At 39.5% G+C, this 17049-nt stretch overlaps 1 protein-coding gene across 2 annotated transcripts in view; it reads left to right on the forward strand.

Moving 5' to 3' along the window:
• Positions 1-17049, forward strand: part of ADAMTSL1 (ADAMTS like 1) — a 268453-nt gene that overhangs the window by 123523 nt on the left and 127881 nt on the right. For both annotated transcript variants that reach the window (XM_073345470.1, XM_073345471.1), the window contains exons 10-13: positions 2336-2386; positions 7151-7355; positions 8666-8813; positions 13267-13351. In XM_073345470.1, the coding sequence (XP_073201571.1) occupies positions 2336-2386; positions 7151-7355; positions 8666-8813; positions 13267-13351 (489 nt within the window). The remainder of the gene's footprint in view (positions 1-2335; positions 2387-7150; positions 7356-8665; positions 8814-13266; positions 13352-17049) is intronic.

A 17049-nucleotide genomic window follows, 5' to 3' on the forward strand; every position in this document is an offset into this window, starting at 1 on the left:
GTTTAGTTCAATAAATTTTTCAGCTTCTTTCTGGTAGTTATGCTGCAGAATTTATGAGATGGTATTATGGTCCCTTGACAATATTTCCCAAATACACAGCAATTTAATAAACAATATGATACAAATTACATGTGAATGAAAATACAAACTGTGGCCCCAAAATGCTTTACAATGTCAAATACTCTGTACATCCCGAATAATAGTGTTGCCTGGCCCTTCTGTAGTGCTTTACAAACATTAACTAATTAATCCTCACAACAACCCTGGGATGGCAGTGTGTAACCTCAAGACTCAGTCTCCTGACTAACTGTTCAAACCAAGTTTTATTAGAAGAAAAACTTATTAAAAAGTTTTAATTGTTTACGGCAAAGAATTACAAATTAGGATTTGAAACTCGTTTGGCTCTCAAACAATGTAGCCTCGTTGGCAGTATAATTGCTTCAGTTCTGGACTTGGTATTAATCTTTTCCTGAATGTTTCTCAGCAGGTTGAGGAGCTGGAGTGAGCTAACAACTTTTGAGTGGAGCAGCACTAGTAGAGTGGTGGGGAAAGAGGGTGTACTTTGCAAGAGCATGACAAAATGTCCATTATATTTAAAATATTACCAAGAGCTTCCCAAATCAGTACCACTCTCTCTTGTCAGACAGAACAAAACTGGAATGATTTGCTTACTGAACAAACTTTAACTGATCCATCCTTCCCATTTCCAACCCTACCCAAATCTTGTAACTCTCTCAGATTTTAAGTTGATGGGGAGGCACAGACTCCACTCAGTGCACGTACACACAACTGCTGTCATTTCAGAGAGTTGTTAACCTGACAGAGAGCAGTCCAGTTCTCATCACCCACACTTTAGTGGCTTCAGCTTTTTCTAATGCATTAGCTGGAAAATACCATCACACTGACCTAGCTGTGACTCCTCACTGTGGAAGTACAGTGGGATCTATTCTCCCATTGTGGAGGAATAATCCACATAAACACTCTGCCCATCAAAAGGAGAACAGAACCTTTTAGCCTGAACATGCCAAGACCCTTTTTAACTCTTGGAGAACTTCTCTTCAGTACATTGCACTGAGGATGAAGAATACTTGTTCTCAATTCTTTATTCTTACCTGTTCCCCTAACAGATGCCCTCATCCCCTTTCACCCAACCTCTCTCAGCTATCAAAACCTCTCTAAAATCATCCCTGTCTTGACCTCCACATCCAGCTCCTTCATTCCAATGTGACTTACTTCAGCTCTTCCATGAGCTCCTACTTCAAGCCTCTGCCAGGTTCCCAGCCTGACAAAATGATAATGGGTATATGGGTGACATTGGGAACACTGACCAAGGATCAGGGAGAGAGTCACTCCAGGTAAGAAGTTCTTCGAACCCCATCCCCCCCCGGGCAAAACTTAAAATCCTGGGCTAACCAAATAAGACCCCTCTAGTTAGACCTTCCTGCTCCCGTCCCAAGTGGCCATTTCCTAGGTACTGTCCACCTTTTAATAATCAACTTCATACATTTTCATATATTGCATGATATCCTCAGTTTTACATATTTTGATTTACATAAGTGCCTATCACAATCTATAGACACATGAATAATAATATATCAGACAAGAACACCATAAACTCCCCAAAGAACGGTCGCTAAACAACAACAACAAAAAATACAACAGCTGTCTTCCTCACTCCACAAAACACTTCTTCCAAAAAGGCCCAAGTAAATAAATGAGGGCTGAAGAGGAACATAATTGGGTTTCTTTGGGTTGGAGAGATGTGAGTCCCAGTGTCAAGGACGCTGCATGGAAAATGCCTTTAGTTACGCATCACAAGTTGCTGTAAATCTAGTGGACTCTTTCATCTGAAGGGCAGAAACAACCATATAAATGTTAAGTAAGGGCCTGATCCAAAGCCCACTGAAGTCAATGGGAGTCTCTTCATTGACTTCTACAGACTTTGAATCAAGCTCTAAATGTATAAGTTTTCCGAGTACTAATAAAAATTATCCCTCATGGCATGTAATTACTTTGTAAGTGAAGAGAGTATTTGTGTTTATTGGTGTCATTTGTAACAGTGGAACCAACTTTTTGGTAACATGGTGGGTAGCTTAATAAGAAGCAGAGGATTAATTGGTATGCTAAATGGTTAACTTATAGAACGACTTGCGAACTGTGAGGATTGCTCTGGAAAGGCTTCTTATGTTTTGTTTTCAAAACATTAGCAATGTGGATAGAATATTTTGACAGTTTTTTAATACCGTGTAAAAACAATTGTATAATGTAATCATTTAGTGTTTGTTTTATTGTGTGTACCTTCTACTCAGAGGGTTGGCATTATTGTTCCTAACAGTGATGGATACAAGCAGATCATGCCCTATGACCTCTACCATCCCCTTCCTCGGTATGTAAAACAATCAACCAGACGCTAGGATTAGCAAATAAGTTTACTGCTTTTCTCCTGCATTGCTGCTTTTCTGTAGAACTAAGACAATTGATGCTGCCTGCCCCTTGTTCTGAACTCTCCTATGGAATAATCATGAGTTGCTCAAGCGCTAAACTTGTTGCTATAAAGACTATTGAAGCAGAGCTAAAATTACATCAAAGTAAGTTGAAGCAGTAATTCAGTCTGATTGTCTACTGGATATCTGTCTCTCTTTGTCATCTCCACCTCCCTCCCCCCACCGCCCTTCCATGAATGGTACCTAAACCAGTGGCTTTGTGGCTAACTAACTGTTCAACTTTTTCCCCTCAAAAGTATCTAGCATGTGCCATAGTGTATTGTATTGCTATGAAAGTAGAACTCCAGATTCTGTAGTTCCATTTTGTGTATTAAATTCTCTTTTAAACAAGTCACAAGCTTATTAATTGTGAGGGGTTCTATTTTTTAAAATGAATAGTGTTCAAAGGCCCAATCCTGCAAACATTTCCACATGAGTAACTTTTCTTTACATATGTTTGCACCCAACCTGCCTTCCATGGGTAAATGTACTCACATGTATTTGCAGGATCAAGCTGGGATGTAAATCTACAGCGCTATAGCTTGCCACGCACTTATTGGCTGAGTGGACCCTGCTACCATCTACTAAAAGTAAGCGCACTATGGAATTTTTAGTGTGCCGTAGCAAGTTCCACACAGCAGTTAGTGTGCAGCAAGCGAGAGCATCATAAATTTACACCTCAGCTTGCGATGAATTAACTCTCCATCAAAATATGGCCAATGCAAGAGAGTTCTGACATATCCTATTAATTACTTTATGGTTAAGAATGTCTTTAAAGCATGAGGGGGTGCTTGAAAATCTCATGTAATTAGCCATGTTTCTGTGTGTCATTAGAAACCTGGAATATAAAAGAACAGGAAATATAGGTCTGTTACATTGGTGATTGTATTAATAATAGAGTAAGAGTAAAAGCGCTAACAAAGGTGGTCTCCCAGTTGAAGCAACCCCATCAATAACCAGGATCTGCACTGTCTTGAGGCAATAGCTTGAAATAGTATTATTTTCTGCCTTGTTTCCTTCTGTTAGTTTATTGTGTCATTGGGCCTTCTAGCACTAAAGGCACCTACTAGCCACTGTGTTTATCTCACCTCGCTGAGAAAGTGATCCCACCCCAACCACAGTGAGTCCTAACACAGGTACCACAGAACTCTGCTGTAGTGTGTGAAAAAAGGCAGCGCATTCAGATTTGAAATATGGTATAGGACCACACAACAGACCTCCCAGTTGAAATTAGGAGGACATGGAGGACAGCAGCTCTTGCCTGCATTTGTGGCTGCCGCTTACATTGTCACCATTGATGTATGATTTGTATAGTTTATATTTATATGCCAAATGCCTGTCTTGCTCACCTCCTACTAACGTTAGATACATATTTTGGGTGGGTTAGGGATTTTTTTTCCCACGGCTGCATGTTTACATATATGTACACAGAGTTAATATATTGGTCATTTATCTCGCTATATTTTATGCTCTTATATAATACATATCCATTTTCTGTCCCTCATTTCTGGAAACCTCTTTTCTCTTTCCTATAAAACAAAAACCCACCAATCTCAAAAATTTACAAAAGATTTAAAAAGGGTTGTAAAGGACAGTCATTAATAAGATCTGAGTGTCTTGTGGTAAAAAAGTATTTTGTCTTCATTATGAACAAAATTCTTGAACATTGACAGAAAGAGAGAAAGAGACAGAATTTTATAGATCACAGAATGAACCAGCATCACTCAACAGTGGAAGGACTGTATTTGAGCAAAAAGCATCCTGAACCTGGCGGCTAGACAGAGGTTTTCTAACAGTTAAAGAAAATCCAGAATAAAGGATTGACATGCCCTGAAGTATTTGCCTTTCTGCAACACAAAAAGAAAGAAAATATCAGTCCATCGGACATGATCAAAGGCTTGAGGCAGTGCTTCTCAGCTTTTCCGGGCTTTGGTCTCAACCTGTAACAATCCCTTTAGATCCACTACTTCAACCCCACCACCATTCTACACATGGGTGGTATCATTTCCCTCACCCCAAATCCACATATGGATTGGAACCCTCTGTGCATGGATCATGGTCAGACCCCTCCTTGGCATCACCACTCCCACTCCAGATGTGACAGGTCTAGAATCCATTTGGGGAAGGAATGGGCTGAGGTTAAAGGGACCAGAGGGAGGATTTAGGAAGACTTGAGGCAGGACCAGGATCAGGGGGATGCAGAGGGAAGACAATTTGGGGCTGTAAGCTCTATAGGCTATATTGTCTTTTCTGTGTAGCCTAATCACTGCATGGCTGGTTACCACCAAGTGGAGTAGGTAGCAAGGCTGGAAGAAAGGTTGGGAGCACGTTGAGATGAGGTCTGGAAGGGAATCCGTGTAGGAACTTCCCTCTGCCATGCTTTTTATCATGGAGAGAGGATGACATGGTCTATTGCATGTAATACACTCTTGTGGTACCAGAGTCCTCATTGGGCACCACTTTCTTCCCAAATTCCTGGTAGTTGGTACATCCTCCCTAAGTCTCTGGTGACTGTGACCTCTGCTTTGAGAGCCTTGATCCCAGAAACTCTTTCAACAATTTTATATTGGAATAGTACCTGAGGGCCAAATTCTTGGCCAGCTGTTTGTGCTGCTTTGTAGTGCTGAGGTAAAACAAAGCAGCTGGAAAGTTGCCGTAAAAGGGCAGACTTGGATTCCCATGGAAAGTCCCAAGATATCAGACTCTAATCATCACACTTTTATGTATGGAAAAATTATTGTAGGTAATTATTAGAGGCTTTCTAACTGTTTATTAATTCCAATTTTAGGCCTGTATAGGTGGGCTCAGCATAACTATGGAACTCTGGCTCTACAAGGGGAGCATTACTGGAAAGACTTCCTAGCAAAATATTTTAAAACTAAGTTCTAAGAATACCTTTTCTTTAACTTCTGCAGCAGTTGCAGAATAGAGGGTGTGGTGGAAAAGTTTTATTGGCGCTCCTTTGAGATAAACTACATAACGCATCGATGCCTTTGCCACTGGTAAACAATGTGGCCATTTCACACTGTTGTCAATAAAACCTTTATACAATACAATCAGCCATTATCTAGTGTGGGTGCAGATATACATACATTAGAGCTAGTCAGAAAAAGGTAAGTGTAGTTGGTGAAACATTTGAAAAGAACTGAAAATTTTTCATCCTGTCTGAATTTTTCCATGAATTTTTTCATTTGTTTTTAATTAAAATGTTGATTTTGTTTTGATTGGGGAGCACCACTCTTGCTTTTTTATTGCTTATTTTTTTATCTCCTGGAATAAAGACTGGAGAGGGGGGAGATTTTAGTTTTTCCTAAAAATGAAATTTTTGTTTTTGTTTGTCAAAAAGCAGACTTTGTTTTGTTTCGTTTTTTGCAAAAACTTTCATTTTAATTGAAAAAGCATTTTCTCCAGGAAAAATGTTTCACTGAAAACTGTTGACTAGCTCTAATATATATTCACTGTGTGGGCAGATATACAGGAATCACCAGTCGGGATCAGACCCAGGGCCCATCTAGTCTTTGATCCTATGTATGACAATGGCTAATACAGCTGCTTCAAGAGAAGCAATGTCACTCTGTGTGTGTGTGTGTGTGTGTGTGTGTATTCTATATACACACACACACATTGTTTATGCATATATACAGTATATATATTTTTCTGAAATCTATGTGTATATGTATATATGTAGACATTCTCATAAAGCAGCCAGAGCACACACATTTCACTGTTTTTTCTCAACAAAATGTCACTTGTTATATATCAAATTAAAAAGTTGTTCTTGTTACCTCAATAGCAGTCAGATAAAAGCAACAGTGTTTCCCAAACTAACCTGTCTTTCTTTAATAGTCACTAACCATATCAGTGTAACGCTAGCTATAGCTTTATTCTCCATTCGCGCACACTTCATCACACAGTCATTTTATTCTCATGAGAAAATTGCTTCCATCTCTGTTTTCCCCTCACCCACTGTGCATATGATGGCTGTAGCAGCTAAGGATGGCATTGCTCCTTCCTCTTGCAAAGCAAATAAGGACATCAACTTCATAGCACACTGAGGTCTGGTCTATAGCAGAAAATTAAGTGGGTTCAATTACATCAGTCAGGGGTATAAAAGAATCCACACCCCTGAGCAGAGGCATTAAGCTGACCTAAGGCCCCATTTAGACAGCACTAGGTCAACAGAAAAATTCTTCTCTGCCCTGGCTAACGCCTCTCAGGGAGGTGGATTACCTACGCTGAGGAGAGAATCCCTCCCATCAGTGTAGGTAGTATGTACATTACAGCAGTGCAGCTATGCTGCTGTAACGTTGTAAGTGTAGACAAGCCCTGAGCTTTCAGCATCTTGGAACTTGGGTCTCCCAATATGTGGCACATAGTGCCAAGATATAATAGTCTCCCTAATTAACATAAATTAAATTCTCTGTGGCAATAACCTGGACTACCGGGTGGGTGGGGGAGAAGGGAGCATCTTGTAAATTAAATACTAATGGCAAGAAAACTTTTAAAGGAGCCAGATATAAGAGTGTGTGGTTGTTGGGGCCATACATATAAATGAACAAGTCTTGCTCATAATAATAATCTTATCAAAAAAAGACCAAAAGGAAAGGTCAAGCATTTGGGGTGTTTTTACCCCTTCATTGATGCCTTTTTTTTTTTTTTTTTTGCAGATGGGAGAGTACTCCATGGACAGCGTGCTCCTCCTCGTGTGGAGGGGGCATTCAGAGCCGCACAGTCTCTTGTGTGGAGGAAGACATTCAGGGGCACATCAGCCCTGTGGAGGAGTGGAAGTGCATGTACACGCCAAAGATGCCCATTGTCCAGCCCTGTAACATATTTGACTGCCCAAAATGGCTGGCCCAGGAGTGGTCTCCGGTACACAGTTCTTTGTTGGATTTTGTTGTTGTTTGTATTTAAGCCAGGCATTGGGAACAAATCTTCTGTTTTGTTAATGTGTGTGAGAATTTAGTAGAATAAGAATGGCCACTAAGCTTATTTACCTTGTGGAATTTTCCGATCTTCCTGCTTCAAGCAATGGTATTTATCCCACTGCAGAGTGAATACTCAGGATTTATAACATTAGCTGAGGAGAATGATGGAAGAGCAAATCGGATCGGTCATATTAAATAACGATCAGATATAAATGATGAAATAGAAACATATATGCACAGGCAGAGAGACACAAGCTGTTAATGGACACGTTCTAATACACATTTATCTTGTACTCTTTGTCCACAAGTCAAATATCCTGGACTGCTGCTCTGCAGTCTGAAATATAAGCAGCCATGCAAGCATAGTCATGAAAGTCTTTGCTCTATAATCACTGCTTAGTACCATAGTCACCACCTGCTTGCCTAACCCTGACTCACCTCTTTTTCTTTAAGACTTGTGCTGAAGTCACAAGACTGGAGGAAAAAGAGGTCTGGGTCCTATTCCAACAGGTCTGAGCTTCGTCAAGTCACTTATCCTCTTTATGCCTGAGTTTCCTCACCGATAAAACTGACTTTAAAAACTTACCTACCTTACCAAAATGTGAGGTGTGGTAGATTATTATCTGCAAAGTGCTTGGTGATTTTCAGATTAAAGAGTGTAGATATGTGCAAAGCATTATTATTACTCTTTGCTTCTCTCCTGTTTGGTTGGTGCCTGCAGCTTCAGAAACCCACTATCCTGGGGGAAATGACATGCCATATAAAAGAATTCAGCTTGAGAAAATGCATGGAGTTTAAAGCCCAAATTGTTTCCCACTCTATACAGTGCCATGTTCCAAAATATTTAGTTGTTACACTCGTTAACCCATAAGTTCCAGTGCCTGGTCCAAGCAGAGCAGACGTGGCCACAGCTGAAACTGACAAGGTGTTAGTGAATACATCCAGTATGGGACTGATGGCCAGAGGCCAAGTGACCAATGCTGAGAGAGTTAGTAGAGTGACACTGAGAGAGAAATCCAGCCGCTGAATCTCTAAACCAAACAATTGTGCAGAACAGAAAGGAAAAAAACAGCGATTGTTTGTCAACTTTGTCCCTAACCAGTATCAAACAAGTAATTTATGGGCCAGTATGGGCTGTTTCTGATCCAAGTTTTTCCCTCTGATGCTGTTACATTATTGCTGTATACTCCATTTTTCCCACAGGGTGGTTTAAAAAAAAAATGCTACTTTGTACTTTTTCTTTTCTTCTTTCAGTGCACTGTAACATGTGGCCAGGGGCTGAGATACCGTGTGGTGCTCTGCATTGATCACAGAGGGATGCATACAGGAGGCTGCAGCCCTAAAACAAAGCCTCATATAAAAGAAGAATGCATTGTTCCCACTCCTTGCTACAAACCCAAAGGTAAAAAGGCAGATGAATCTTTACAGCTCTGCCACATTAAGGAGCTGTTTATGCTTGTTGGCTGCAAGTTCCCAAGTCTGTCTGAATGCAGTAATTCATGACTTTCTATCAAGAGACTCTGCCATTGCTGTACCAGTTTGGATGTAAGTGGTGGTGTTTGAAATGCTGGCAACCTGTAGATCTTTCAAAACAAAACAGATCTTATTACTGTCAGTTGGTGATCCACCAACCTAGATAAAAATCCAAATTCAACCCTGATGTAAGTGGGTGCAACTTCACTGACTATATCAGGGCTAAAGTTGGTCCATAGTGCTTTATTAAAGGGAAACAAACATGTTTAAACTTACCCATAGGTTTAAACAGCATTCAGACAAATCAGCAGCTTTAACTAAGCTAGAAGCAAGCGCTCTGTGTCCCATATAGAAGCTCCTATTACTAGCCAGGCTACAAGATTGTACAGACTTGAAAATCACAACAGTTTTATGTGTAGAGAGCCCCTTGCTGCAGCAGAATTGAATAGTCCCTGTCTTGAGCCTTAGACAGCAAGTGATATTGGGAGGAATTCCCCACTTTGGTTTAGGGGAGGAGGAAATGTTGCTGAGGCATATTGATTTCTATAAGGCAGCTATTTGAAGCTGCTCATGGGGTTGGAATGTAAGAGTAAATCCTGGGGTAAATGGAGTAATGGGCAGGGGGCAGGTGCAGCAAAGGTCCTTGATAAATTATCACATGGTTCTATAATTATATATAGATGGATATAACCACCTGGATATAACTTTCTCATGCGTGTAATGTGTGTAGGTCAGTTTATTTTTAATGGAAAGTTTCCTGGCTAAAATACGATAAATATGACTTTCATTTCTCTGAGTTGGAGGCTCCAGACCCAACATGATCCACTCAGAAATAAAACTAATATAATTTTGTAAATCACTACGGATAATACACATTAAGGGCACTTGAATGGTTGAAATCGAATAAAAGTGGCCTATAACTTTTTAGTGACCACAAATGGAAAGAAGAAAGTTGGAATTTTTATTTCCATACTCAATGGCCAATGATAAGTGAGAGCACCAATGCCAAGATGCCAACCCTTGAAACCTCTGCTGGTGGGGCTCCCATGGAACCCCATCCACATGGCAAAGCTATTCTTCTGATCCAGTATTCTGTTCTGTCCTGTTCTTTGTAGGTTCTTATGCCACCCTCATCAACATAATATCTGAGTGCCTTCCAGGAGCACATTAAGTGATGTGACCAACATCTGTGACATATAGTTCATTCTTTCTCTTATCTCCCCAGAGGGGAGAATTGTGCATGCAGTGTAGCATTTTGGTTTGGCAGAGTTTTGTTCTGGGTGTGGGGAGGGCTTGGTGTGATTTTAAAAATACACTCTGCTGTCCTTTTCAGGTCAAATGCCTCCTCTTTCACAGTTGCCCTTTCAAGTGCCGGGTGGTACAGTTTCCTGCCTCATGCACTTGCAGGGCTGAAACTTGCTAGAAATCTATCCAAAAAGAGGTGATTTGCTTAATAAATGTAAAATTATAAATTACAGTTGAACGAGTCAATACCTGTGGCAAAGTATGCATCTGCTAGTCAACGCTTCAACAAAGCCTGCCATTGCATTCTGAAAATGACAGGTTTCAGAGTAACAGCCGTGTTAGTCTGTATTCACAAAAAGAAAAGGAGGACTTGTGGCACCTTAGAGACTAACCAATTTGTTTGAGCATGAGCTTTCGTGAGCTACAGCATCCAATGCATCCGATGAAGTGAGCTGTAGCTCACGAAAGCTTATGCTCAAATAAATTGGTTAGTCTCTAAGGTGCCACAAGTCCTCCTTTTCTTTATGCTGAAAATGGATTACCACAGGGCAGAAAATCAGTGATTATGGCTGGTCAAGACTATAAGAAAAAAATATAGAGCAAGTCTTTATCTTAATATACGTCTGCTAAATAAAAATGAAGGGTATGCAGTTGCTGTAACTTATCCCACTCTTAGCTCATTAAAGCTCTTAGGTGTGTCATAATGTACTGGACAATCCTAGGGAAAATTTAAGATATCCCTAAGTTAAATAGTGATTTGTGTTTTTTAATGCTAGGAAGGATGTTCATATATCAGAGGGGTAGCCGTGTTAGTCTGTATCCACAAAAACAACGAGGAGTCTGGTGGCACCTAAAGACTAACAGATTTATTTGGGCATAAGCTTTCGTGGGTAAAAAACCCACTTCTTCAGTGGCTCTGCATGCTATGCATCTGAAAAGTGGGGTTTTTTTACCTATGAAAGCTTATGCCCAAATAAATCTGTTAGTCTTTAAGGTACCACCGGACTCCTTGTTGGTTTTGTGTTCATATAGTTGTCCTCCTGCACAACACAAGGCATAGAGTTTAAGAGTTTGTATTAGGCTAAAAACATGAATCTATTGTAAAAGCAGGGGGCTTTTGTTTTATCTCCAAAGTCTTGGTTTCTTCACTAAATTACTTTAGAAATTGGTTTTGTTTCATTATTTGTAACAAGTTATTTAATAAAAGTGAACATCTCTAATACAGAAGTGTTTTTTTTTTTTACAGTTCAGTTTATTGGAACTGATTTTACCTACTTCTCCCCACCAACATATAACAAGGAAAGGTTAAAATAAAAGTCACTTTGCAGTCAGCTGTGTAGAAGAGCACAAACTGCTTTTTACAAGACTTTGCATTCAAAAAGGAAAGCAAAAGAGTAAGATCTGGTTTTCCAAACCTCAAAAAAATAAGCTATATGGTATATAAATAAAAATATCTCTTACATATTTTGGATAACAAATGCGGTAAACTAAAAGCTGTGCGGGCACATATTCATCTTTAAATGTCACTAATAAATATATCAGAGTAGAATCCTGGCCTGCTATTTCTGGAAGTGAAGGCATAATAACTGTTACGGCACCCTTTCTTCCCAGCCACTGGTTTACTCCCAAAAATCTTTGTATTGCTCAGCTGAAGCTGCAGTAGCTGTGAAATCAAATGGCAAGTTATGATCCCTGTACATTGCTAATGTTGCTACTGACGGTTTCAGTAGTTTGCATGTTTATGCAAAAATTCCAGTGTATGCACCAAGTTCCTGAAAATTCTCATGTATTTGGGGTGAAATTAATTCTCTGCGGCAGGCCAGCTTGAGGTGTGTCTGCCACTTAAACCCAAAAGGCTTCAATGGAACTCAGATGGTACATAGACCCTGCACTGGTTCTCTGTATAGGGCTGAATGCCACTCTTTGTATTTTCATCTGTTTTTTCCTAATCCTGACACAAATTACTCAGAAGAAATGCAGAGCTGATTTCAGAGAAATTATGCCAAATTTGCTCTCTAAAACCAGAACAGCTCCATTGACTTCAATGCAGATACTCCGAATTCACACTGCTGTGAAAGTAGAATTTGGCTCATAACGTGGACTTTTTTTTTTCCCCAAAAGCAACTTATTATATTTAGTGCAGATCTTGGAGAATAAAAAGCATCTGTACTGTTTTCTATCAAAAATGACAGAAAAAATATCCAACCCATTTTTTTAAATCCACATAGCTGATGAACTGATAAGCTTAGAGTCAGAGAACATCACTGAACTATTTCACTCTGGATTCTCTATTTCTTGCAGTATCACTCATCAGATGTGGATTTTCTTCAATGTCATAATCTATCAAAAGTGAATTTAATGTACTTTATGAGGCTGTAAAATTTAAGGATACACACAGGGCTATGCAAGGTTAGAGTCAGCAACAATGTTAATATGGAGATTGCTTCACCCCTCCCCCCCCCCCCCCCCACACACACACACACTCCGTGGAAAGTCTTTTGGGGTGCCTTCTTTGCAAGGGCTTATGTATTACTTAGGCTCCTAATAAGCCTGAGTTTGAGGGCTTATGTGAGGTTAATTCATGCCTAGGCCTGGACTGGCCCCCTGCACAAAAATGGACTTCCCCCTTTGTTACTTGAGCAGATGAATTTGATACACTGCAATTTCCAATTATTTGTCTCCGTGTGGGAAGTACAATTATTGGCAGTGCAGTTATTGTGCAAATACAGAACTCAAAGCCAAAACAGCCATCATGAATATTGCAGCTCTGCAGTGTAGATGAAAATCTGATTCTCCCCCTGGATGTTAGAAGAGTTTTTGAAAAATACTTTGCTAAAGTGCCCACCTGTGCAGACCACTTGGCTTTCCTCTAAAATGGCATTTAATTTGCCATTCTAGCATTATAAAAACAAACTCTCTTTCTTCACAGAAACTCTATATTTCTTTATAGACTATATATTCTGTACCATAGTGGAGTGTCTCTTCTCTCCCTTGCCCCTTCTGTGCTGCTCAGTATGCACATGTACATCCATACACACGAGAACATTACAGAAATGCAGATATAGTCACTTACGGAAACAAAGCAGTGTGCATAGCTATATGGTTTTTGTTTTCATGTGCCTGTGTATGTTCTCTAGAGAAACTTCCTGTGGAAGCTAAACTGCCATGGTACAAGCAGGCACAAGAGCTGGAAGAAGGAGCAATGGTGTCTGAAGAACCATCGTAAGTCTTAAAACATAATTTGTTGAAAACACGCTATGGTCAGATCAGGATTCAGGGCCTGCATTAAAATAATACTCTACCTTGAATCGTATTTGGTTCTTTCATTAGGAAAGAAGGGCCTTATTCAAATCCTGATGAAATTAATGGGCTTTAGTGGAAGTTGTATCAGGCTCTAGATAAGAGCTGGAGAAACTGAGTACAGGAGTATGGTGTACATTGAAGATTTAGACTGAATTCAAGCAAACTTATAATCATGATGCCGTTTATTTTAGGGCATTTAAAATAATACTGTGTGGAAAGTCTGTCTGTCTATGGTACTTGTATGACCCTCATTACCATGCTATCTGAGCATCTCACAGTCTTTTTTTTATCCTCACAACATCCCTGTGAGGTCGGGCAGCACTATTATCCCTGTTTTACAGGTAGAGAACTAAATCACAGAGAAGTTAAGTGACTTATCCAAGGTCAGAGAGGAAGTCAGTGGCACAGCAGACCTTGAGCCCAGGTCTCCCAAGCTAATGCCCTAACCACTGGACCATCCTTCCTCTCAAGTGGACACAACACAATAGATTTGGGAAAGTACAGGTTGGACCAATGACCAGCATCACTTTAAAACTAATGATGTTCAATCACATTCTTTACAGATCCTACAGTCCTTTCACATGCAAACTCCTTCTTGATTTCAGTGGGAGCTCTGTGTGGAAAGGCTGCAGGATTAGCCCTGTAAGATAGTGAAATGACTTAGCAGAGAAAAATACAGAAGCATCCAGCAAGGGCTTTTTTCCTCAAGGGCTAATGCAACAGTAGCAAGTGAAATTAATTACCATAAGCAGAAAATAAATCAGAAAACTCTACAGCCTTAGGGTTTAACCCAATCCTGTCACCCCTACAGGGGTTCTTCCCCTTAGTCTTCCGAGCATCTAGTTTATAGTTCTTCCCCATAGTGCCTATGCAAAGTTGATCTTGGTTAACACCTTGTTCCCCAGTGACCAGGTAGTATCCCTGCATCATGAGGCAGGCACATTTGAACAGCAGATTGGGCTACATCCATAAATTAAAAGTCAGAACACAGGATTCCCTGAATGAATGTCCCTATGCCTTTTTTTCTAAATCTATGCATTTTTTGCATTCTAAACCACACAGATATTTTGTTCCTATTCGTGCTTGTAATGCTTCTGTGGAAAAATTAGCAGTGTAACTAAAGGAAAATATGCAGTTACAGCTAATGCTGCAAAATTAAAACAAAACATTTCAACAAGAACCTAAAAAGGGAGATAAAAATGCTAAATACTTTCTCTTCAATTGAGTACCTGCATTCCTAGTAAAACCAGTAGGAATTTTGATTGCAGGAATCTGATCCCAGCAAGTTCGTGATGCACACAAAGTTAGAGCCACAATAAGAGATATGCTTCAGCCAGATTGAACTACAGCATACTGTATGTGTGGTATTTATTCACAGTAGGAATACAGTAATAAATATGGGATTATGAGTGGTTTTTAAAACCATCAGAAACACACATTTACCACCGTTCCAGTGTGGCGGGATGGGGGGCGGGAGAGAAGGAAGCATGCTCATTATGGTATTTGTAATTTCTCTCAAGAAGTTTTGTGGCCCTGCTGAGACTGCCCACATTTATCCCATTACTTCCACCGCCGCTTCCTTCTCATAGCAATGTAATTGTGCTCAAGATGTTTAATAAATTACAGTCTCTTAGACAATCTGTTTATTGACAATTAAACATCTTTAGGACAATTAAATTGCTATGAAAAGGAAGCTTCTTTAGAGAAATTACTAATACATAATGAGCATGTTGCATTTTTATTTTATTTGACATGGGAACAGTGGTAAATGTGTATTTATAATAAATTCTTGATAGTTTTAATCAGAATGGTGCAGTTAAACACATGGCTCCTTCCACCGTAACTACAGCCATCTATTAGGCTCATAAATGTTATCCTTCATGGAGTAAAATTGCAGTTCTGGCACAGTTAATCCAAACTGAAGTAGATTATAGTTGGAGTACTGGTATAAAGCAAAGGAAATGTATAATATTGTGCTCAAGACAATAATTATTTTACCCCATCTCCCCGATATACAGATGAGTTCCAGCTGTAGCATGTAATATGGTGACGTGTATACATAGTCTTTTATGTGCTTCATATGTTCAGTTTGTTCATGCGTAGACAAGATCCAGAAAAACACATGAACCTATTTGAATCTTTTTTAACTTGTGGAGAACAGTTGGTGATTTCTTCCAGCTTTTATTTTTTTTCTACCATATTAAACCACTTCTCTAAATATGTATTTAACAAACTATATTTACTCTCTAAAAGCATAATGAAAATGCTGTATTGTCAGCAAATTTATAAAAAAGGAATCATATTGCTTAAACTGAAATATGATGATGATTTGAAATGCAGCCCACATTTCTGCTGGAAAGTGACGAAGGGAGGAGGCTGTGATCTTAGCCTATTGACCACAGTTCTAAGCTGAATTTTGAGAATTTAATTTTGACATTGCTTTAAAAAATGTTAATTTGTTTTATATATTATTACATTCTTTTTTTAATATTAACATGAGGGATTTGTGAACTGCAGCATGGCTGGATCTTAGCAAAAGGTGAATGAATTGCAGAGAAAATACTGAAGAGGTCTTTTCAAAATACTCTGGAGAAAAAATGAGTATATGATCCATGATATAAAAACAGGGCTTGGGTTATAAGATGAAAGGAAGCTAAGAATTTTATAATATTTAAAGTGTGGTTATGATACCTTCTTACAGAACAGATCTGCTCTTGGTGTGTATGTAGAGTCATATTTGCTCACTTTAGTGACCAAATTAAGGTCCCGATCCTGCAAAGAGATCTGCATAGGCAGATCCTGTCCCATGTGGAACATCAATGGCGCACCATTCTGAGCTTATGCTAGAAACAAGGGTGAAGTGTTCTACATTTTACTCCTATTAGCCCTGCAGAGCCAGCACAGGAGTAAAATGTAGAACACTTTTACAAAAAGTAGAACACTCTGGGAGAGTGGGCAGGTTTCTTTTATGGCCCTTGCGTAATCAACACAGTTATTAAATAAGATCCTACCACAGAGTTTTTATTAATGGTGATTAATAGATGTGAGACAACGTTGCAAAAGGTCCATCCATATTCAATCTTCTACAAGCAGAGATGTCCAAATCTTGGGTTTTAGTTTGGGTCCCTATCTGGTGGTACATGAGGCAGAAGGAGCAAATCTTAACCTTCAGATCCCAAGCTGGGTTTGCTGGGCTGGAGTTACGAAAACAAAACTGAGGAAAATTTACTGTGGACTTGTTGAGATGCTGTAAACTGCTGGTTTTATACAGTCACTTGTCAGAGTTTAACACACAGGAATTACAAAAAAAATACCAACATAAACATTCGTTGTTAAGTACCCAATAATACATGAGAGTGAATCTGACAGTCAGTATACACACCTCTTGAGTATACTGAGACACAAGCTAGAATCATGTGCCACAGCATATCCAGAGTGTGCATATTTTAGCACCCACTGGAGTATTGTTGCCCTTATTCTTGAATTTATTGGGTAGGGTAGTGGGATGGGGAAAGACACATTTTTAGACGTTGGGCCAAATACAGCACTGGTATAAGACGGTGAATGGAGTTCCAGCCTCTTATACCAGCTCTGAATTTGAACCACTGAAATATGAT

The sequence above is a fragment of the Lepidochelys kempii genome, chromosome 5 (genome assembly GCF_965140265.1).
Source record: "Lepidochelys kempii isolate rLepKem1 chromosome 5, rLepKem1.hap2, whole genome shotgun sequence".
Classification (NCBI taxonomy): Eukaryota; Metazoa; Chordata; order Testudines; family Cheloniidae; genus Lepidochelys; species Lepidochelys kempii.